Source organism: Oncorhynchus mykiss, chromosome 13 (assembly GCF_057628025.1).
Source record: "Oncorhynchus mykiss isolate SJ-2025 chromosome 13, ASM5762802v1, whole genome shotgun sequence".
In the NCBI taxonomy this organism is placed as follows: domain Eukaryota; kingdom Metazoa; phylum Chordata; class Actinopteri; order Salmoniformes; family Salmonidae; genus Oncorhynchus; species Oncorhynchus mykiss.
In genome coordinates this window covers 32650454-32674574 of record NC_143034.1, presented here as the reverse complement: position 1 = coordinate 32674574, position 24121 = coordinate 32650454, and the positions used below count along the sequence as shown (strand labels likewise).

Genomic DNA, 24121 nt, shown 5'->3' with positions numbered 1-24121 from the left:
TCCTCCTGACAGAGCTGGTGTAACTTGAGTCAGGTTTGTAGGCCTCCTTGCTCGCACATGCTTTTTCAGCTCTGCCCACACATTTTCTATAGGATTGAGGTCAGGGCTTTGTGATGGCCACTCCAATACCTTGACTTTGTTGTCCTTAAGCCATTTTGCCACAACTTTGGAAATATTCTTGGGGTCATTGTCCATTTGGAAGACCCATTTGCAACAACGCTTTAACTTCCTGACTGATGTCTTGAGATGTTGCTTCAATATATCCACATCATTTTCCTCCTCGTGATGCCATCTATTTTGTGAAGTGCACCAGTCCCTCCTGCAGCAAAGCACCCCCAATACATGCTGCTGCCACCCCCGTGCTTCACGGGTGGGATGGTGTTCTTCGGCTTGCAAGCATCCCCCTTTTTCCTCCAAACATAATGATGGTCATTATGGCCAAACAGTTCTATTTTTGTTTCATTAGACCAGAGTACATTTCTCCAAAAAGTACGATCTTTGTCCCCACGTCCTGACCATAGAAAGCCTGTATTTTCTATGGTAGAGTCGTCAGGGCGTGACTAGGGGTTTTAGTCTAGTTTATTATTTCTATGTGGGGTTCTAGGTTTATTTTCTATGGGGTTTGTCTATGATTCCGATTATTGCCCGCCCTGACCATAGAAGGCCTGTATTTTCTATGGTAGAGTCGTCAGGGCATGACTAGGGGTTTTAGTCTAGTTTATTATTTCTATGTGGGGTTCTAGGTTTATTTTCTATGGGGTTTGTGTATGATTCCGATTATTGTCCGTAGCATTTCTGTAGTCACGGTTTGTTGTTTGTTTTGCTAAATTTCACTATTAAAATATTATGTGGAACTCAACATACGCTGCGCCTTGGTCCGACATTCATTATAACGAACGTGACACCATGTGCAGTTGCAAACCGTAGTCTAGCTTTTTTTATGGCGGTTTTGGAGCAGTGGCTTCTTCCTTGTTTAGCGGTCTTTCAGGTTATGTCGATATAGGACCCGTTTTTCTGTGGATATAGATACTTTGTACCTGTTTCCTCCAGCATCTTCACAACCTCCTTTGCTGTTATGGGATTGATTTGCACTTTTCGCACAAAGTACGCTCATCTCCAGGAGACTGCTCCTGGAGACCTGAGAAAACCTGAGCGGTAGTACGGCTGCGTGGTCCAATGGTGTTTATACTTGCGTACTATTGTTTGTACAGATGAACGTGGTACCTTCAGGAGTTTGGAAATTTCTCCCAAGGATGAACCAGACTTGTGGAAGTCTACAATTTTATGTTTCTGAGGTCTTGGCTGATTTCTTTTGATTTTTCCTATGATGTCAAGCAAAGAGGCAAAGTGTTTGAAGGTAAGCCTTGAAATACATCAACAGGTACACCTCCAATTGACTCAAATTATGTAAATTAGCCTATCAAAAGCTTCTAAAGTCATGACATTTTCTGGAATTTTCCAAGCTGTTTTAAAGGCACTGTCAACTTAGTGTATGTCAACTTCTGACCCACTGGAATTGTGATAGAATTCACTGTAAGTGAAATAATCTGTCTGTAAAAAATTATTGTTGGAAAAATTACTTGTGTAATGCACAAAGTAAATGCCCTAACCGACTTGCCAAAACTATAGTTTGTGAACAAGAAATTTGCGGAGTGGTTGGAAAAACGAGTTTTAATGACGCCAACCTAAGTGTATGTAAACCTCTGAATTCAACTGTATTTGCTTTCACCATGTACAGCTGCTGTGTAACTACAGGAGCTTTTACAAGAGCAACTTGCAACAAGAGCAACTTGTAAAGTGGTTTTGGGGACCCATCAAAACTGTTAAACTTTCCTCCTTCCTAAAGTTAGCATACTACATAAGAATGTCCCTGTTTTATGAGCTATGCATTTTATACATGCATGAATTCCATTTTACCACAGCATATCCTATCTCTGGTCCAAAATAATAATTTCAACAAATGGTAGGTATTGTTCTTTGTCTCTGAACATTTCAAATAAAAATAGTATTTCATCCTACATAGATAGTCAAGACCTAAACTGAACGATTTCCCATGGACTGTTCTCTGATCAAAGTTGTGAACAAAAGTGCACCATCAGAGCTAAATACAGGTGGCCTCAAGCAACACATGGTATCTGTTTCATTCTGCAATATGTCACACTAGTATTCATTTATGGAGACAGATGAGTGCCAAAATCATGTACATAAATGATCAGAATACACAATCCTCAAATGTACATCAGTCACAATCCACAGACAGATACAATTTGCCTTGTACTCATGCAGTATTATTTATGTCCTTGACTTTAAATCCTCCACCCCCCACCTCCACCCAAAAATGAGCCCCAAGGGGTGGATAATGACGGTTGGGATATTCTGGTGACAAGGTGGGTGAGTTTGCAGTGTTCTTATTATTACAACATGGGGATTCATTCCAAATGGCACCCTATTGTCTATGTAGGGCACTACCTTTTACCAGATCCCTATGGTCAAAAGTAGTGCACTACATAGGGAACAGGGGTGCCATTTTGGACGCAAGCCGTGGGACAATTCCGATTGCCCTGGAATGTGAAAAGAGTGAGTTAAGGGCCACAGAAAAAGGTCACAGCCACAATTATCTCTGGCCTTGGCCTGACAGGGACAGCTGAGCAGGCCTGGTATTCTTCCTGTTGTCGTTTGCTGTTGCTGTTTTAGGGGCCAAATGGACAATGTTTCTTTACCCCCATGGGCTGACTTGGTAGCTATTCTCGTACTTTTAAAGAATCATAAAAATGTGTAAAGATACGAATAGGCTACCCGGAAAAGGCTTCTGCTGAGGATAAACCTGAATGGGGACAGTTGGTGCATATATTTTATGAAACATCGCGTGCACATACAGACAAATACACCCAGACATACAGTGCCTTCAGAAAGTATTCACACCCCATTACTTTTTCCACATTTTGTTGTGTTGCAAAGTGGGATTAAAAAGGATTCAATTGTCATTGTGCCAACAATCTACACAAAATACTCTGTAATGTCAAAGTGGAAGAATATTCTAACATTTAAAAAAAAAAAAAACACTGAGTTAACAAAACATTAAGGACACCTGCTCATTCCTTGACATAGAATGACCAGGTGAAAGCTATGATCCCTCATCACCTGTTAAATCCACGTCAATCTGTGTAGATGAAGGGGAGGAGACAGGTTAGATGGATTTTAAGCATTGAGACAATTGAGACACCGAATATGTATGTGTGCCATTCGGAAGGTGAATGGGCAAGACAAAATATTTAAGTGCTTTTGAACAGGGTATGGTAGTGGATGTCAGGCGCACCGGTTTGAGTGTTGCTGCTGGGGTTTTCACTCAGTGTATATCTTGATTAGAATAGTGTTCAGCTCCCTGAGTCAATACAGGTTAGAATCACCTTTGGCAGTGATTTTAAAGAGTGTTTCTGGGTAAGTCTGAAAGAGCTTTCCACACCTGGATTGTGCAACGTTTGCCCATTATTCTTTTCAAGCTTTGTCAAATTGTTTGTTGATCATTGCTAGACAACCATTTTCAGGTCTTGTCGTAGAGTTTCAAGCAGGTTTACAGTGCATTCGGGAAGTATTCAGACCCCTTGACTTTTTCCACATTTTTCCTTATTCTAAAATGTATTAAATTGTTTTTTTCCCCCCTCGTCAATCAACACAAAATATCCGATAATGACAAAGCAAAAACAGGTTTTTAGAAATTTTAGCAAATAATAAATACAAAAAACTGAAATATCACATTTACATAAATATTCAGATCCTTTACTCTGTACTTTGTTGAAGCACCTCTGGCTGAGCCACTCAAAGACATTTAGAGACTTGGCCCAAAGCCATTCCTGCATTGTCTTGTTGTCCTGTTGGAAGGTGACCCTATGCCCCAGTGAGGTCCTAAGCACTCTGGAGCAGGTTTTCATCAATGATCTCTCTGTACTTTGCTCTGTTAATCTTTCCCTCGATCCTGACTAGTCTTCCAGTCACTGCCACTGAAAAATATCCCCACAGCATGATGCTGCCACCACCATGCTTCACCGTAGGCATGGTGCCAGGTTTTATCAGTCTGTAGTATTTACTATAGTATTCTACAGTACACTACAAAATTATATAGTAGGTACTACACATGATTGAGGGATACTACAATGTATAGTATTCTACAGTTTGCTACAGAATTCTATAGTAAGTACCGTAGTATTCTATAGTACACTAGTATGTTACACTTCGGGAGAAGGGTAGAGAATCTGAATGTTGCCAGCACTAACCATTGATTGAGGCATCCAACAGACTGGCTCCCTCTACTGAATTGTGCCATAACATGCAATTTGCTGTGGTATTGTAAATCATTTTTATAGCCCTCACTTTGTTTGTGTTATCTGTTTTAAAAAAAACAACGAATAATATCATTTACAGAAATATATAAAGCAAAGTGGTGTATAACAAAACATATGTTCTAGCTACGTTGATGTCAAACTAAAAGTATTACTACCAACATGGGGCGGCAGGGTAGCCTAGTGGTTAGAGCGTTGGACTAGTAACCGGAAGGTTGCAAGTTCAAACCCCCGAGCTGACAAGGTACAAATCTGTCGTTCTGCCCCTGAACAGGCAGTTAACCCACTGTTCCTAGGCCGTCATTGAAAATAAGAATTTGTTCTTAACTGACTTGCCTGGTTAAATAAAGGTAAAATAAAAATAAAATAAACATGTGACACAAGGCAATAATGTTAAAGTACAATGCAAGAGTAGCATACCATGCAAGGTCATTTTACACAAATGTAATATATCGGATCTAAATTGCAGTGGTGTAAAGTACTTAAGTACAAATACTTTAAAGTACTACTTAAGTTTTGGGGGGGTATCTGTACTTTACTATATACATTTTTTTGACAACTTTTACTTTTAGTCTTCTACATTCCTACAGAAAATATGTACTTTTTTTTGGGGGGGGGGGGGGGGGGGGGGGGATGCTCAGGCAGGACAGAATTATGGTCCAATTCACACATCTATTATATGGCACGATGTCCTCCTTACTGCCTCTGATCTAGTAGACTCACTAAACACAAATACTGCATTTGTAAATAATGTCTGAGTGTGCCCCTGTCTGTCCGTAAATAAAAAGGAAAACCTGCCGTCTGGTTTGATTAATATAAGGAATTTGATGTATAGCAATTACATTTTTTACTTTTACCCTCGTAAAACTGACTATCCTACCGATCCTTGACTTCAGCGATGTCATTTACAAACTGCTCAGCAAATTGGATGCAGTCTATCACAGTGCCATCCGTTTTGTCACCAAAGCCCCATATACTACCCACCACTGTGACCTGTATGCTCTCGTTGGCTGGCCCTTGCTTCATATTCGTCATCAAACCCACTGGCTCCAGGTCATTTATAAGTCTTTGCTAGGTAAAGCCCCGCCTTATCTCAGCTCACTGGTCACCATAGCAGCACCCACCCGTAGCACGCGCTCCAGCAGGTATATTTCACTGGTCACCCCCAAAGCCAATTCCTTCTTCGGCCACCTTTCCTTCCAGTTCTCTGCTGCCAATGACTGGAACCAACTGCAGAAACCACTGCAGCTGGAGACTAATATCTCCCTTACTAGCTTTAAGCACCAGCTGTCAGAGCAGCTCACTGCACCTGTACGTAGCTCATCTGTAAATAGCCCATCCAACTACCTCATCCCCATACTGTTATTTATTTTGCTCCTTTGCACCCCAGTATCTCTACTTGCACACTCATCTTCTGCACATCTATCACTCCAGTGTTTAATTGATATATTTGTAATTATTTTTGCCACTGTGGCCTATTTATTACCATACCTCCCTTATCCTACCTCATTTGCACACATTGTATATAGATTGTGTTATTGACCGTACGCTTGTTTATTCCATGCGTAACTCTATTGTTTGTGTCGCACTGCTTTGCTTTATCTTGGCCAGGTCGCACTTGTAAATGAGAACTTGTTCTCAACTAGCCTACCTGGTTAAATAAAAAATAAAAAGTATGACTTGAGTACTTTTTCCACCACTGTACTTAAGTAGGCTACATTTAATACCAGATAGTATATTACTGGGTGACTTTCACTTTTTCTTGAGTAATTTTTTTATTAAGGTATATTTACTTTTATTCAGTTTGACATTATTTGTACTTTTTTCACCACTGCTAAAATTTCATCTGGACAGTTGTGAACGGCAAATGAATGTAACGCATATGTTGACCACTAGGTGGTGGTAGAAGACAACTATTGAGGTTTGGACCATGGTTCGTTGAGCCTTCTATGTGTGAGAAATGGAACAATAGTTTATTGACAATATAAAAAAATATATTTTCATTGTCACTAAGGCTGAAACAGCGGTAATGTGATACAATGACCTTAATTGAAAACTATCTACAGCTGTTCTACACAAGACCCCTCAAATATATATTTTCTTTCTTTTTCTCATCACCTATTGTGTCAGTGAATGACAGATGTGTTTGGCAAATAATTGATGGTGCAATCAAAAATATGTTGCATTCCAGTAACTTCAGCTGTTATGAATGCATGATAATCATGATTGAGGTATTCGGGTTACTCACTAGTTCATAAATAGGCTACATTAGGTATCATTAACCCTGTATACAAATCTTCATAACATACCAACCAGCACTATTTATAAATGTAACTAGGACGCACCTATGATAAAGTACAGTCCAAACTGTGATGTAAATGCAATGTCCTGAGAGTGACCTTATTGTGTGGAACAGTAGAAATAGGGAAACTCATACATCATAGTTTGATATAGCCAATTAGTCCACTGTTGGCTTTTGGACATCCCAAAAAATCCTATACGGTCTGCAGTCCTTCGGGTCTGACGTCATCACTTCCGCAAGCCCCCCCCTCCTCCTCCACTTCCAGTGTCGGCGGCGTTGGCTTCTACCGACAGAATCCAACATGGAGTAACCAGAGATGGGGCTCGTACGGGGCCATCCTCACCGACATCAACGCACGATTTCAATTACCGCATTTCAGCATGGGGCGCGACGGGATTAAATCGGTGGAGGTATTCCAAAGGGATTTACACTCTCGTGGATGCACTCGAATAATTGTAGTGAAGCGCTGAGAGACGAAGAAGAGAAGCAAGAAATAACGCAAACAAACAGAAAAAAAACACTCGGAAAACTAGGCTGCTACTGTTACGGGTGTGTGATCGAGGTGTTGGACGAGAAGGGCAAGACAAAATGAAGACACCACACAATGTACCCTCGGGTGGGATATTATTGTAGGTGAAACGAAAAAAAATGACCGAGGAAACACACCCAGACGAGTGAGTAGCCTATAACATTAGCTACTTGACAAAAGTAGCCTTAATTCTTATTTTGCATGTGATACGTTCTCTAATTATACCCATGTTATGCATAATGAGAGTGGTGGACCTGAAGTTTTTCCCCAAAGTTGAAAATGCTTTGTTACAATGTAACGTTAGTGGGCAGAGGAGCGGGATGGTTAGCCCCCCTCGCCCTCCTGAACGACTTCAGTCTCGAACGAGGGAGAAGAGAGGGGGGGGGGGGGGGGGGGGTTGGATCAGAAACATTTTGTAAAGGGTTTACAGTGAAAAGTTTCAAAACTGCACATCATGTTACCATTTGCCATGCCAATAACACGGCAGACGTATAACAACTTTGTATGTTGACCGCTATGTAAAATGGTCCGGGTGCACGGTCACGGAAAAGTAGCTTTCTTTTGCATTGTGACGCTGTTGGCTAGAAAGTCTTTCTTTGTGGAGGACTGATATGCCATATCCGCCATTTCTTTTCGGAATCGCTCTCATTTGCATACTGTCCTTCATTCATAAAAATACCGACCGCAAAGGCCGAGGGGGTGCGCTCTGCGTTGGCAGAGTCTACGCGAATATTTAATCATTTTCTAAGTAGGATCAAAAATGAATGTCTAGTTGGAAAGTTAATCCTGTTGATTCAGTCTAATGATTACATCGCATTTTACTGCAGTTACCACATTTCCGCCCTAAAGCTTTTTGATTTTATTATAAGGACCTTGTACATTACGTTAGGCTATTATTCATAAGTTCTGCTGCAATAATAATACATCGGAATTCTTTCTAATGCACAGATTGTTTAATTTCTCTCTATTTCTACTGGGAAACCCATTTTCACACGAGCCATTTTCTCATGTAAAGTCCATTCCAACTGGAAAAATGTATGTGCGCATTTATCTATATGCCAACGATACATCATTTATCATAACCATTACAAATAACAAATCCTAATAGCTAAAATAATCCAGTCGCCAATTTTTTTAAAAAAAGTGCAGTTTTATAAGAATTCATTGAAACGGTAATTTCACCTGGTTATATTATATTGTGGGACACAATCTTCAAAAAGTTAGTAACCTCAGCAGTGGCATTTGCTTGTAGAATCCTATCCTATGCCATAGCGTTGTTTAAAAAATATATAGAATTGCACCTAAGACTCTCTTTTATTTCCCAAGCCGTTACCACAGTCAAGATACACCTAAATTATAGTAAAAAAAACATTATTTAATAGAACAGAATAAAATAGAACAGAATAGTGTGAAGTGATGTACATCTCCAAGTCTGGAACAATTATTATCAGAGTGATTCTTTTTTACCAGGCTCAATTTGGTGAGTTGAAATACCATTTTTTTAGGGTTACAAACCAAAATCTGTCTTTTCGATATACGTGCATTCAATGTAGTTGGCCTAGGCTTAATGATTCTCAAGAAAATATGCCATTTCTATTTATCAAACTAATGTTTTGCATATTTTCAGTGTGGAACCTGTCTATGCTTAGGGCATAGGCTAACCAATTATAGCACGGGCTAACCAATTCTAAACGGCACTAGAGTTTGCAAAGTAGTGTGGCCATAGTCATAAACCCTGCCTATTTGTACAATTTCTCTTCTTAATATCAGATTTAAACCTAACCCTTAACCCTAACCTTATGCCTAATCTTAAATTATGTCCAAAAGTTTTAGTTTTCATACATTTTTACAATATAGACCATCTTGACTTTGTGGCTGTGGTAACTAGTAGCCTGAGCGGAAATTAGACTGGGTGCAATTATTCCAAAACTACAGCTTGTTGTTGGAACACATTTCTTTACTTCAGTCAACCAGTCCATTTTTAATTTTTGATAAAACTGTTGTTATTTGGCAAGGAACGTAGCTTGTGTATCCCATCAGTTAGATACATTTTTATAGGCATTTGTTTCAGAAGGCCGAGCGGGAGGTTGTGTGTGGCACTTAGCATGTGTAGAGGGAGTGGTCGGAACGCAATTGAGTGAGACACTGTGGGAAAGGACATTTGGGGAGAAGAACGGTTTGATACATACATTTGACATTATAGTCATTTAGCAGACGCTCTTATCCAGAGCGACTTACCGTAGTTAATAGGCCTACATACTTTTTCATACTCGTCCCCTTTGGGAATCGAACCGATAACCCTAGCATTGCAAGCGCCATGCTCTACCAACTGAACCACACGGGACCCACTTGGTTTCATTTTTGTTTGCCCCGCAAATGCATATGTACAAATTGAACACGAGTTGAAGCAAATTAACGTTGTCTTCAAAGATGAGAGTTTCGACCAAATGTTTTTCCAGTATTTGAAAAACGTGATCTCTGGTTAAAGATAGTTAGGATGTCCGTTCCTGTACTCAAATTACTCACACCCATCCCTACCAAATAACCGATTAAAATGCACTGTTTGCAATGGTCTGCAGTAGCCTCAACAGCACCCTCTAGGGCAGCACCTTGGGGTAGCCAGAGGACAGCTATTTTCTGTCCACCTCTGAGTACATTGACTTCAATACAAAACATAGGAGGCTCATGGTTCTCACTCTTCCATATACTTATACATTAACCCTAACCATATGTATACTTGTTGTATTTTTTCTTCTTCTTAGTTTACCTTTCACTTACTTAGCTAATGTAGCAAATTTAGCCTTCTCAACAACATGACTCAGAGGTGGCTTAAGCTTTCCAACACTTCAACTCTTCCAAGTCAAGATGCGCTTTTGGTTTAATTCATTTATTGCCACTGTGGCCCACCAACTGCTTGCTATACACTACTGTTTGATTGTACACCATGGATTGCATTTTGGGTTTACTAACATGTTAGTTCTAGTTTGTTGACTATAATGTTAATATGGTGACAGCGATGTAGGCTGTGTAGCGGTTAGAAGTTACGGCTTGTTAGAGGTTTATTGTGCCTGGTCACAGGCATCTGTTCTGTTGTGCACTGAATTCCACAAGCGAAGGGGAAAGGAGCGAGGAGTAGCGTAGATCGAAGGAATTAAGTGATGATTCTGTGTGTGGCTGCTATGAAAGTGAACTGTGGGTGATAAGATCAGCTAGTTGCAGGCAAGCATGTGCAAGGCGGTATTGAATGTGTCAGTCACTTTGATTACTCCAATTGTCTCTCGACCGGTGCGCCTACGATATAAACTTTCATTTGTAGGCTAGGTTGTTGCAACCTCATGATGGGTATAGGGCAATTTCGATTATCGTGTAGTAGCCAAAACCTGTTACACTGAGCTGGGCGAATGGAATATGAATGACACTCATCCATGCTGTAGGCCAGGGTGAATTCAGAAAAAGTGGGACATTTTTTGCATTTCGGTCTTCTGTAATGTCTTTTTGATGTCTAGCCAACATGTTAGCCCAACAAATGATACAATGGTCATCCCTAATATTAAATGGCACTCACCACAACTGGCCTACACGTTCTATAAGGCATATGTTTCTGGGTGTAGAGTACACCTTGGAGGTTTGGCAATAAAGGTTCTGTTGCTCATAGCTTTATGTCCTTTGTCTTGCGTGTAGAGATTTGGCAATAGCCTACACCTTCAGGTCATGGGTTATCTTTTTTTACAATGATTTCTGGTACACTCACACACACCTATAGGTAAACACATGACTCGGATGGTAATGTAAAGGGAAATCGAATAGTTTGAGCTTGGGAAATATTTACCCAAGCTGAAAGTGCTAAAAGAAGCAGGTTACTTCAATCCATAACCATTGGCGTTGACATTTCTTAAGCAATTGAACATGATTGAATGGTGGGAATGTTGGAACAAAGTGGCCTTGGCAACATTTCATGTGTGCACAAAAGGATACGTGGGATGCTCAAGTTCTCTAATGATATCACAGGTTTTAAAACCCTCGAGCAACAGGCCAGAGTAGTTACACAACAGTGTTCCTGCAAATTCCAGCTACATACAGTACACAACTGTTAAGACTGTTTTATTATATCTATCCAAATGGCTAAATGTGGTCCAGTTTTATTGGTCTAAGTGCAATAAAACTCAGCTGTACTATTCTAGACAGCAAATTTGTGAGGCGTTGCCTTGCATGCCGCCCCCCCCCCCCCCCCCCCCCCCCCGTTTCCGGAGGTTTGGTTGGCTATTGATCACAGTAATGACGCCACAGAACCAACAATTTCTGAGCTGTCAATAATGCCACCGAGGGGAGAAAATGACATTGAGGAAAGGTCAACACAACTGTCCCCAGCTTCCCAGCCCCATTACTGCCCTGGATCGAGTTCATATCAACCCTCCCCCTCCATGAGCTGGGCCGGCAGAGTTCAGCTCAACAACGGCAGAGATGAAACTATTGGAGCCAAATTGTTGCTGTTGTCATTTTCCCCCCTACCGAAAGGTTGTTTTGAACGTCAACTAAAAAGATGCCTCATTGCCCATAGGCTTATTGTCTATCACCAATGATACAAAGCTTGTTATTACATGAATAATACTGTACTTCATTCATGTGCTTTACTTGTAGACTGTCTCTTTCATTCTAAGGTCTTGATCCTGACTTAAACTGTCCCAAACTTTGAGGGACTCAAAGGTGGCCAACCTCTACACTACAAAAACTGTTGGGCTTTTTTCTGAGTGATTGGGAAGTCATTCTCCATGTTTGCCATTTGGGCTACAGGCCATGTGACATGACTAATGGAAGATGGATTTCCTTTACTTCAGTTCAATAGTGGCATCGCACATGTCCACATTCTGCCTCTATCGACCTGCTCGCGTTTTGGATATCTGTTGACGGGGGAGCTCATGTGAAAGCGCTGCACCAAGGTCACAGAGTGCCCTTTTCCCCCCGGTTTGGTTGACTTGGTTAAAGAGCATAGTCACTCTCTTTGTGATGGCGAGGGAACTCATTCTCAGTGTTTGGCAGTGACCAAGTGAAAACACCATCTGCCCCATCTCTCCGCTGATAGGGGAACTGAGATCTTGACCATTTTGTATGGGGGTGATGTCATAAGCATGTGTGGAGTTTGCATTAGTTTTCCCCGGTGTCAGTGGACCACCTGAGGCAACAGTGTGCTGGAATGGCTGAACCTGTACATCCAGCCGGTGGGACTTTGGCGCAAAGTTCGCTTTAGCAGCGTCAATGGCAAGGCCCCACGTGAACGGTTTGACATGACTAGTTTAGCAGATATTAGTTTTGGGCAGGTAACAGGCAGTTCAGTTTACTGTAGTAAAGAACTAGTTATATTCCTAGTTATTCCCATCCCAATGTACAGTACATTTGCCCCAATAGAGGTTTGAAAAGACTGTCCCCAAAAAAAATCACACACAAAAAAACTCAAAGCTTCTTTTAGAAGTGTAGTCTACAACTTCAAGACAATAACTTATCCAGTAGAACATTGTCACGAACATACTCAGTCTTGATGCCCCATTGAGGACCAATCAACACTACCAACAGGCTTCTTCGCTAATAGATTATTGGATTTTATGCGATTGTGTGTGTTTTGGGGGTTAAAGGCAGATGAGGTAAGATTAGGGAGGCCGTATCACATCCTTTTCTTATCAGCGAAAGGGTGCAGAGGTTGGAACAATTTGAGTTTAATTATTTTTTTTTTATCCCTGTGTGTCAGTTTGTTTTATTTTCTTTGTTTATTTTGGCAGTAGGTTTGACAGTGTGGTTAGGGAACAGCTGTTTAGGTAACAATTACATTTCTGTACGCAAATACCTTTCGGTATGCAAAATGAAAAGTGCTGTTAAACTACAGTACCAGTCACAAGTTTGGACACCTACTTATTCAAGGGTTTTTCCTTTATTTTCTAAAACTATTTTCTACATTCTAGAATAATAGCAAAGACATCAACTGAAATAACACACATGGAATCTTCTAGTAAAGAAGTATCTCCTTTCCTGTAGTAGTAGTGGTGTTGTGTGTCTGGAGTATATTAATCAAGTGTGTTGCTGATCTCTGTCTGCAGTGCCACCCACCAGGCATGTGGTCTGTTAGCCACAGATGACATGCCTCTCATTTTCTATCCAATTTCAGCTGCCAGCCATACTATGACATCTTCATTCTGAATTTAGTATACCTTCCATATCAAGGTCCTGTAAATACTAGAGCGTGCTATACTAATTGGAGATGTCTAGGGAGAGGGATGTTGTATAGTAAAGGGGCGAAACTGTGGTGTAGATATTGGAGGAGGCGAACAGTCGACGTGGAGTCATGCATGCATACGTATTTATATTAAGAAAAAAGATGACCACTGAGTTTTATTATAGAGTTCACCTACCTTATGCCCAATCCACATTTTTTATATATATCAGTCAGATGTTTACATACACTTCGGTTGGAGTCATTAAAACTAGTTTTTCAACCACTCCACTAATTTGTTAACAAACTATAGTTTTGGCAAGTCGGTTAAGGACATCTACTTTGTGCATGACACAAGTAATTTTTCCAACAATTGTTTACAAATGATTTCATTTACATTTCACTGTATCACAATTCCAGTGGGTCAGAAGTTTACATACACTAAGTTGACAGGAAAATTCCAGAAAATGTCATGGCTTTAGAAGCTTCTGATTGACTCAAATGATGTCAGTTAGCCTATTGGAGGTGTACCTGTGGATGTATTTCAAGGCCTACCTTCAAACTCAGTGCCTCTTTGCTTGACATCATGGGAAAATCAAAAGAAATCATCCAAGACCTCAGAAACAAATTTGTAGACCTCCACAAGTCTGGTTCATCATTGGGAGCAATTTTCAAATGCCTGAAGGTACCATGTTCATCTGTACAAACAATCGTACGCAAGTATAAACACCATGGGACCACACCGCCGTCACACCACTCAGGAAAGAGACACCTTCTGTCTCCTAGAGATGAACGTACTTTGGTGCGAAAAGTGCAAATCAATCCCAGAACAACAGCAAAGGACCTTGTGAAGATGCTTCCTAGGCCGTCATTGAAAATAAGAATGTGTTCTTAACTGACTTGTCTAGTTAAATAAAGGTATAAAAAAAATGGCGCCCAAAAATACAGATTTCTGATTGTTATTTGAACTTGAAATCGGCCCTAATTAATCGGCCGACCTCTAATGGAGAGTAAAGAGAAGATCCCACCATTAGCATACAATAACTCCATTGGTTTCAGTTCTGGTGGGACTGGCCTATTTTGGGCTAGAATATGAATATTTAGGCCTTAACCCTACTTGTTTGTTGGAATCGTTTATCCCAATCAAAAATTGACCTATTTCATGTACAGTTGTCTATGAACCTCTGAGCCTCGATGGACCCATTTCTGCGCTGCTTTGCTTTGTCTGGTTCATCAAGTAACAGAACAGCCTCTTCTCCACACCTCAAACTCAAGGAAAGTATCCCATGACGTTAACTTCGTTACCGGCTGGCACCTTGTACAAAATCCTCATCACTAGGTATGCTTGGGCCGTTTATGATGGCCTGTGATAGAGAAACAAGAGCTTGGAGGGGAAACCGATGAGCTGTCCTGGATGGGAGCTGCCAGAGAGGGAAAAAGGATAGGGAGAGGAAAGAAAGGGGACTATCGATCACCTATGTTCCTCTATTCTGAGCCATGGATGACATCACCCCGGGTCTTTCACACCTACCCGTGGGTTGGGTTTGTACATTGTAAACCTTTTAACCTCCTGTTATGAGCCTGACAAAGTTAGGACACCGGGCAAACACTCCTGATAGAAGTCCAGTCAGAGCTGAGTAATATTCAACCCACATTCTTCTGACCTGCTTGCTAGCAAGAGCCATGGAATGTACATGCTCTTTGCTCTCTGTTTTTCAGTTGCTTCAAATTCCTTTAGTGCTCAGTGAGGATCCTGTGTGTGAGAATAAGCCCACTCCTCATGTGTGTTTAGGTAGTGGTGGACTTAGGCCATGTTTCTCCCCTCACCCCTCCTTGACGGATGAGGATGGAGTGTGCTGTGTGCCACTGCCGGCAAATGCGGAATGGCTGCCGGGCGATGACTCATGCTCAACACACACACACTCCACTCTCTCGCTCCCTCTGTCTCTCGCACACACACACACACACACACACACAAGCGCCATCTGCTTGTCAAGGAGACTGAATCATACGGTACATGGGGAAGCACTTTTGAGCAAACAGCCTGGAAATTAGGCACGGCCGCTGCTGCTTCCACCATGGTCAGACTGGTGATTGGGATGTTGCGTCGTTTCGCACACCGCGACCGTCTACCGATGGAGACCACGAGGAATTTGTGACCGTGGCCGCGGGGTGTAGGAGAGATGTCCGATAACAAAAGGCAAGCCGCCCGGGTTTTGTATTTCTGCTGCTTCCCTGGTTTCTGCTAGCCATGTCTTTCTGTGTCTACTCTGCAGTGTTCTCCTCCTCGCTCATATTCTGGGTGGCTGTTGCTGGAGGGGCTGCTGCTCGTGACTACTGCTTGGTTAGGATACGGTTTTGTTTTGGCTGTGGCAGAATAGGTTAGATGAGCGAAGCAATGCTGCCACCTTTTTACAGAGGAGATTTGGTGTTTCCGTAAACGCCCGGGGCTCTCTCTGGCTTGTGCTCTCAGGGCTTTAGATGTGTAATCATAGGTGAGTACATTCGTTGGCACTCTGCGAGATTGTTATGAATCATCCATGTGGGCTCCATGTTCATGGATCTCAGGGAGACGGATCGTCTGCCTTGTTTGCAAAGACGAGCTTTATTCAGACATTCTCTTCCTTTTTCCCAGGTTATTGGTCAAAACTCAATAAATATTAATTGTGTTTGTAAGTGCCGCCAGGGTATCTGGGATAATCATATGGCGTGTGTGTGTGACAGAGAAGATGTGGGAGAGAGGGGTGACCTCTGCAGAGGGAGAGGAATTACTCCCCTCTTTAGTATGTACTATTATGGCCGCTGCATTCCAGGGGTGTCAACAAAACCCGAGCTTATCGTGCTCTGGGGGTGGGCGGGCTGTGGAGTCATCATCCCTCATATGATATCAAAACTGCCTGTCCCTCAGTATTTGACAAAGAATTGACCGTATCTAGTGTCACATACACCCAATTCATAAGCACTGGTGTATTTCTCTGGGATGATATATATGTGTATATATATGGATTGCTGTTGATTTTAATTCATTTGTAACCCTTTTGCATTTTCCCTTCTAGTTAGGTGTCCTTATATCTCTGGTGTGCATTTCTCATGCGTCTTGGCATGGTAGGTACATGTCTGAGTTGGGCCTAGCTTGTCTGAGGGTGTATGTGTGGGAGTGTTAGTGGAGGTGTACTATCACCCATGCTCTCTTCAAATGCCAGATGGACAGTAAGTTTACCATATTAAAACCCATGGGCACATAGACATCTTTCAACTGCTATGGGCGTAAAATTCCTGCCCAATATATCGCCAAATAGCTTGATCTGAGGTAGTGTCATGCGCACAATTGTGCTGTACCCATGGTATAGCAACACTGATTCTTACAGGACTAGGCTTGCCTCAGTATCCCTTTGAGAGGCTGTGATGACTAGAAAGACAAATGTAAACGTGCATGAGGAGTAGTGTGAGGGTGCGATTAGGGAGGTGACAGGTTGAGAATCAATGGAGATTTCGATGGCCATGACTTTTTGTAAATCTGCGTTTTTCATATCTGGTTTCGGGGCAGCTGCTTGAATAGCTGATATTTGGTACCCTTTTTCAGCAGCTTGGTGATATCATTTGAAATACTATGTCATGCAAAGCCATACCACTGCTAATGGGAGTTCTTAATAGCTGTGTTTAATTGGTGCTAGTTTGTGTCTGTTCAAATATGGCAGAAGGTGGGGGGGTGATGCAGAGTACGTTCGCGGACCAATTTCACAGCGCAGATGTACGCGTGACTCATAATTTTCAGGGGGGGGGGGGGTTGTTCACGAAAAAGGGGTTTCGTCCTGTGGCTGTATACAAATATGTAGGTTTCATTTGTATCAGTAGTTTTGTTTTGTTGTGTTTGCACTGCAAAGCAGGTCCACGATTGTGACCTCGTGTCACCTCATGTTTCAGCGTGATAATCCACGGCCCCATGTTGCAATTATCTTTACACAAGTCCTGGAAGCTAAAAATGTCCCAGTTATTCCATGTCCTGCATAGTCACCAGACATGTCACCCATTGAGCATGTTTGGGATGCTCTGGATCGACGCGTACGATAGCGTGTTCCAGTTCACGCCAATATTCAGCAACTTCGCACAGCCATTGAAGAGGAGCGCGACAACATTCCACAGGCCACAACAGCCTGATCAACTCTATGCGAAGTAGATGTGTCTCGCTGCGTGAGGCAAATAGTGGTCACACCAAATACTGACTGGTTTTCTGATCCACACCCCTACTTTTTTCTAAGGTGCAGTATCTGTTAACAGATGCAGTCATGTGAAATCCATAGATTAGGGCCTAATGAATTTATTTCAGTTGACTGATTTATTTATATGAACTGCAACTCAGTAAACATTTTGAAATGGTTGTATTTATATTTTTGTTCAAAAATATAAATGCAACAATTATAACTATTTTAGTGAGTTACAGTTCCTATAAGGAAATTAGTCAATTGAAAAAAATTCATTAGGCCCTAATCTATGGATTTTACGTTAATGGGCAGGGGCGCAGCCATGGGGGGGCCTGGGAGGGCATAGACCCACCCACTTGGGCACCAGGCATGTCAGATTCTTTTTTTCCCCACAAAGGGATTTATTACAGATAAATACTCCTCAGTTTCATCAGCTGTCTGGGTGGCTGGACACAAATGATCCCGCAGGTGAAGAAGCAGAGTGTGGAGGTCCTGGTCTGGCTTGGTTACACATGGTCTGTGGTTGTGAGGCCGGTTGGACGTACTGCCAAATTTTCTAAAACAACTTTGGCTTATGGTAGAGAAATTAATATTCAATGAATCAGCTTTGGTGGGCATTCCTGCCAATTGCACGCTCTCTCAGCTTGAGATATCTGTGGTATTGTTGTGTGACAAAACGGCACATTTTAGTGGTCTTTTATTTCCCCCAGCACAAGGTCCACCTGTGTAATGATCATGCTGTTTAATCAGCTTAAATGCCACACTTGTCAGGTGGATGGATTATCTTGGCAAAGGATAATGCTCACTAACAGGGATGTAAACCAATTTGTGCACAACATTTGAGAGAAATAAGCTTTTTGTGCATAACTAACATTTCTAGGATCTTTTATTTCAGCTCATGAAACATGGGACCAACACTTTACATGCTGCGTTTATATTTTTGTTCAATGTAGTATATTCAGTGTATAACACACATCCAGGCTGCGTAAGGGCTATTTGACCAAGGAGAGTGATGGAGTGCTGTATCAGATGACCTGGCCTCCACTATCACCCGACCTCAACCCAATTGAGATGTTTTGGGATGAGTTGGACCGCAGAGTGAAGGAAAAGCATTCCTCATGAAGCTGGTTGAGAGAATGCCAAGAGTGCAAAGCTGTCATCAAGGCAAAGGGTGGCTACTTTAAAGAATCTAAAATATATTTAGATTTGTATAACACTTTTTTGTTACTACGTGATTCCATATGTTATTTCATATTTTTGATGTCTTCAAATGTAGAATGTACAATGTAGAAAATAGTCCAAATAGGTGTGTCCAAACCTTTGACTGGTACTGTGTGTGTGTGTGTGTGTGTGTGTGTGTGTGTGTGTATATGTCCAGTTGAAGTCGGAAGTTTACATACACCTTAGCCAAATACATTTAAACTCAGTTTTTCACAATTCCTGACATTAAATCCTCATAAAAATGTTTTAGGTCAGGTAGGATTACCACTTTATTATAAGAATATGAAATGTCAGAATAATAGTAGTGATTTATTTCAGCTTTTATTTCTTTCATCACATTCCCAGTGGGTCAGAAGTTTACATACACTCAATTAGTATTTGGTAGCATTGTTTTTTTAAATTGTTTAACTTCGGTCAAATGTTTTGGGTAGCCTTCCACAAGCTTCTCACAATACGTTGGGTGAATTCTGACCCATTCCTCCCGGCAGAGCTGGTGTAACTGAGTCAGGTTTGTACCCCTCCTTGCTCGCACACACGCCTTTTCAGTTCTGCCCACAAATTTTCTATAGGATTGAGGTCAGGGCTTTGTGATGGCCACTCCAATACCTTGACTTTGTTGTCCGTAAGCCATTTTGTCACAACTTTGGAAGTATGCTTGGGGTCATTGTCCATTTGGAAGAACCATTTGTGACCAAGCTTTAACTTCCTGACTGATGTTGCTTCAATATATCCACATCATTTTCCTTTCTCATGAAGCCATCTATTTTGTGAAGTGCACCAGTCCCTCCTACAGCAAAGCACCCCCACAACATGATGCTGCCACCCCCATGCTTCATGGTTGAGATGGTGTTCTTCGGCTTGCAAGCCTCCCCCTTTTTCCTCCTAACATAACGATGGTCATTATGGCCAAAGGGTCATCAGACCAGAGGACATTTCTCCAAAAAGTACTATCTTTGTCCCCATGTGCAGTTGCAAACCGTAGTCTGGCTTTTTTAATGGCGGTTTTGGAGCAGTGGCTTCATGCTGAGTGGCCTTTCAGGTTATGTCGATATAGGACCCGTTTTTTTATTATTTTTTTTATTTTTTTTTTACCTTTATTTAACTAGGCAAATCAGTTAACTTATTTTCAATGACTGCCTAGGAACAGTGGGTTAACTGCCTTGTTTAGGGACAGAACAACAGATTTTTACCTTGTCAGCTCGGGGATTCAATCTTGCAACCTTTCGGTTACAAGTCCAATGCTCTAACCACTAGGCTACCTGCCGTTTTACTGTGGATTGGATACTTTTGTACCTGTTTACTCCAGCATCTTCACAAGGTCCTTTGTTGCTGTTCTGGGATTGATTTGCACTTTTAACACCAAAGTACTTTCATCTCTAGGAGACAGAACGCGTCTTCTTTCTGAGCGGTATGACGGCTGCATGGTCCCATGGTGTTTATACTCGCGTACTATTGTTTGTACAGATGAACGTGGTACCTTCAGGCATTTGGAAATTGCTCCCAAGGATGAACCAGACTTGTGGAAGTCTACCATTTTCTTTCTAAGGTCTTGGCTGATTTCTTTTGATTTTCCCATGATGTCATCAGAGAGGCACTGAGTTGGAAGGTAGGCCTTGAAATACATCCACAGGTACACCTCCAATAGGCTAATTGACATCATTTGAGTCAATCAGAAGCTTCTAAAGCCATGACATTTTCTGTAATTTTCCAAGCTGTTTAAAAAGGCACAGCCAACTTAGTGTATGTAAACTTCTGGCCCTCTGGAATTGTGATACAGTGAAATAATCTGTCTGTAAACAATTGTTGGAAAAATGACTTGTCATGCACAAAGTAGATGTCCTAACCGACTTGCCAAAACTATAGTTTGTTAACAAGAAATTGGTGGAGTGGTTAAAAAACAAGTTTTAATGACTCTAACCTAAGTGTGTGTGTGTGTGTACTGTTCAAAAGTTTGGGGCCACTTAGAAATGTCCTTGTTTTGAAAGAAAAGCAAAAACAATTGTCCAGTAAAATGACATCAAATTGATCAGAAATACAGTGTAGACATTGTTAATATTGTAAATGACTGTAGCTGGAAACGGCAGATGATCTTTTAATGGAATATCTCCATAGGCGTACGGAGGCCCATTTATCAACAACCATCACTCCTGTGTTCCAATGGCACACTGTGTTAGCTAATCCAAGTTTATAATTTTAAAAGGCTAATTGATCATTAGAAAACCCTTTTGCAATTATGTTAGCACAGCTGAAATCTGTTGTGCTGATTAAAGAAGCAATAAAACCGGCCTTCTAGTCAGAGTTGCAAAGCAAAAGCCATATCTCAGACTGGCCAATAAAAATAAAATATTAAGATGGGCAAAAGAACAGACTGAACAGAAGAACTTCCGGGGTCGCCTCTTCACTGTTGATGTTGAGACCGGTGTTTTGCCGGTACTATTTAATGAAGCTGCCAGTTGAGGACTTGTGAGGCATCTGTTTCTCAAACTAGACACTCCAATGTACTTGTCCTCTTGCTCAGTTGTGCACCGGGGCCTCCCACTCCTCTTTTTATTCTGGTTAGTGCCAGTTTGCGCTGTTCTGTGAAGGGAGTAGTACACAGCGTTGTATGAGAACTTCAGTTTCTTGGCAATTTCTCGCATGGAATAGCCTTCATTTTGCAGAACAAGAATAGACTGACGAGTTTCGGAAGAAAGTTCTTTGTTTCTGGCCATTTTGAGCCTGTAATCGAACCCATAAAATGCTGATGCTCCAGATACTCAACTAGTCTAAAGAAGGCCAGTTTTATTGCTTCTTTAATCAGAACAACAGTTTTCAGCTGTGCTAACATAATTGCAAAAGGGTTTTCTAATTATCCTTTATAAGTTAGCCTTTTTTTAAATTATAAACCTGGATTAGCGAACACAAACTGCCATTTGAACACAGGAGCGATGGTTTCTGATAATGGGCCTCGTACGCCTATGTAGATATTCCATTTTAAAAAATCAGCCGTTTCCAGCTACAGTAGTCATTTACAACATTAACAATGTCTACACTGTATTTCTGATCAATTTGATGTTATTTTACTGGACAAACATTTATGCTTTTCTTTCAAAAACAAAGACATTTCTAAGTGACCCCAAACTTTTGAACGGTTGTGTGTGTATGTGTGAGCACCTGCTCTACAATTTCACTGTCCCTCTTTCCCATGCTAACTGACTGACCCCAACTTTCTCCCTCTGGCAACCATAGTGACAGCTACATTGTGCGTGTCAAAGCGGTGGTCATGACCCGGGACGACTCGAGTGGCGGTTGGCTGGCCCAGGACGGTGGGTGCCTCAGCCGTGTGGGCGTGTGCAAGGTGCTGTCGGCCGAGCTGCTGGGCCGAAGCAGCTTCCTTATCCACGGCGAGCGCCTCAAAGACAAACAGGTGAAGACCCAGCTAGCACTCAGACCCAAATCCTGAGTTGTTACAGTAACAATTAGCTCACTAGCTTCCGAAGTAAGAAGTGTCGTTGGTAAAGTGGGATCGAATCCCGTCCAGGGCAGACGAGGGTCGATTCTGTCACACACATTTTAGAATGTATTCACAAATCCTTTATTGTCACCAGTTAACGTTTTTTCGGGAATGTTCATGTCACCCAAATGTGTTTGTCAGATATCGGTCCTCAGCTTTTTTTCTCTGTTGCTCTTTGTTCCTTTTATAGATAATTCAGGTAGTAGAATCAGTGTGGGCTTGATGTAAAGAGGATTGTAGTTTGATCATACTTTGTTAGGAGCATGGTTTAGTTTATAGTCCATTCAAACGTGTGCCTCCTGCCAGGTGATTTTGGAATGCTTCCTGAAGAAGGATCTGGTGTACACCAAGGCCACGCCCACATTTCACCACTGGAAAGTGGACAACAAGAAGTGTGGCTTGACGTTCCAGAGCCCGGCCGACGCACGCGCCTTCGACCGTGGGGTCAGGAAAGCCATGGAGGATCTGACGGAAGGTACGGAAGAGGAAGGCGAGGACTATGAGGGCTGTGTCTCAATGCTCTTGAATGGTATACATCTTTTAATAGCCACTGATAGGTGGAAGAGGTGGATTGGTAACCACCATGTTGGTTTAACTTATCAAATGTGTTCAGATCATCATAGTAAGAAAAGGAAGATGTTTGATCCTATGGGGATGTGGCAGTCCAGCTGAAGTTTTTCAGCCTCCTGCGCTGCAGGTTACTGACTATTGGCTCGTTCTGCCATCTTTGTTTTCCAGGATCTACCACCTCTTCTTCGACCATCCAGAACGAGGCCGAGTTGGGTGACGACGATGTTTTCACTGTGAGTTCCTCTATTGTAGTTTTAAACACCAGCAAGTTCAGGGACATTATGAACACTTGAGAGAATCCAAGTTTGTCTTTTTTGGTTAGGGTCAGGATTTTAGTCCCACCCAAAACTCTGGGCTTCATATCAATGGAGACTAGATGGTATGGTTCCCATCTATGGTCATGGCTGTCCACTTGCATGTTGGACTCCATATTGTTTCCGTCTGCAAGATCACCTCTAGTCTGTGCTTGGTCGGACTTTTCTCTCGCCTTCACTTATAGTCCTTTTTATTTTTGGAAGTACGTGTGAACATTTCCCCCAAAAGCGGGGAAGGCAGCTATTTTTATTTGGCCCATTTCGGGAAGAGATGGCCCTTTGTTTTTGAGTAAGAGATGGCTGGTGTGATATTAACAGGCGGGTGGGGGGGGGGGGGGAGGAAGGAAGGAAGGAAGGAGGGGTAGGTATCCTGTAGTGTTTTGACCAGACTCCGCCGCCGCTTGGCATTTTGGTTTGTCGCCGTCACAGGAGATAAGGTGCAGCAGGCGGGGGTCGCGAGGTCTCTTCCTGCCCCCCCACTCCCCCTCCTCTAAAACTGTCATTAGCAGCTGCTTCCTAGCAAACTGCCTCTGTGATTTAACACCAGGGGAGGGGGAAGGAGGGGAGGACTGAGAGAAGGGAACGCCTTGTGTTTCTCTCTCTCATGTTGAACAGTCTGGAGAGAGCTGGGGGTTTTTGGCCAGCCTTATTGGAAGAGGGAGTTGCTGTGCGTGTGCGCACACTGATTCTTCCTTCAGCTGTGTTTTGACTTGCCTCCGTTGTGGATTTCTGCAGATGGATGTTTTTGTTAGCCAGCAATTGGGCATGTTGAAAGAGCACGTTACGAAGCAAACGTCTAAATAACTTCATTGCGAATGCTCGAGCTGGTTAAACATGCTAATTTACTCAAGTGTAGAAGCTGTGAAACGGCATGTGGCTAGCATAGTTCAGGTTCCCAAGCTACCAGCTTTGACACATTAGACAAGATGGGCCACTTCCATCTATTTAAGATCT

The 24121-nt window shown here is 42.1% G+C and overlaps 1 protein-coding gene across 6 annotated transcripts in view; it reads left to right on the top strand.

Annotated features, from left to right (window-relative positions):
- Positions 1–6862: 6862 nt before the first annotated feature.
- spred2a (sprouty related EVH1 domain containing 2a) overlaps positions 6863–24121 on the top strand; it is a 27431-nt gene continuing 10172 nt past the window's right edge. For 2 of the 6 annotated variants that reach the window (XM_021557313.3, XM_021557312.3), the window contains exons 1-4: positions 6863–7313; positions 22019–22196; positions 22590–22758; positions 23022–23086. In XM_021557313.3, the coding sequence (XP_021412988.2) occupies positions 7288–7313; positions 22019–22196; positions 22590–22758; positions 23022–23086 (438 nt within the window). In that variant the 5' untranslated portion in view covers positions 6863–7287. Of the gene's footprint in view, positions 7314–22018; positions 22197–22589; positions 22813–23021; positions 23087–24121 lie in introns of all 6 variants that reach the window. The other 4 variants (XM_021557311.3, XM_021557310.3, XM_090196044.1 and 1 more) reach the window with 3 other exon arrangements.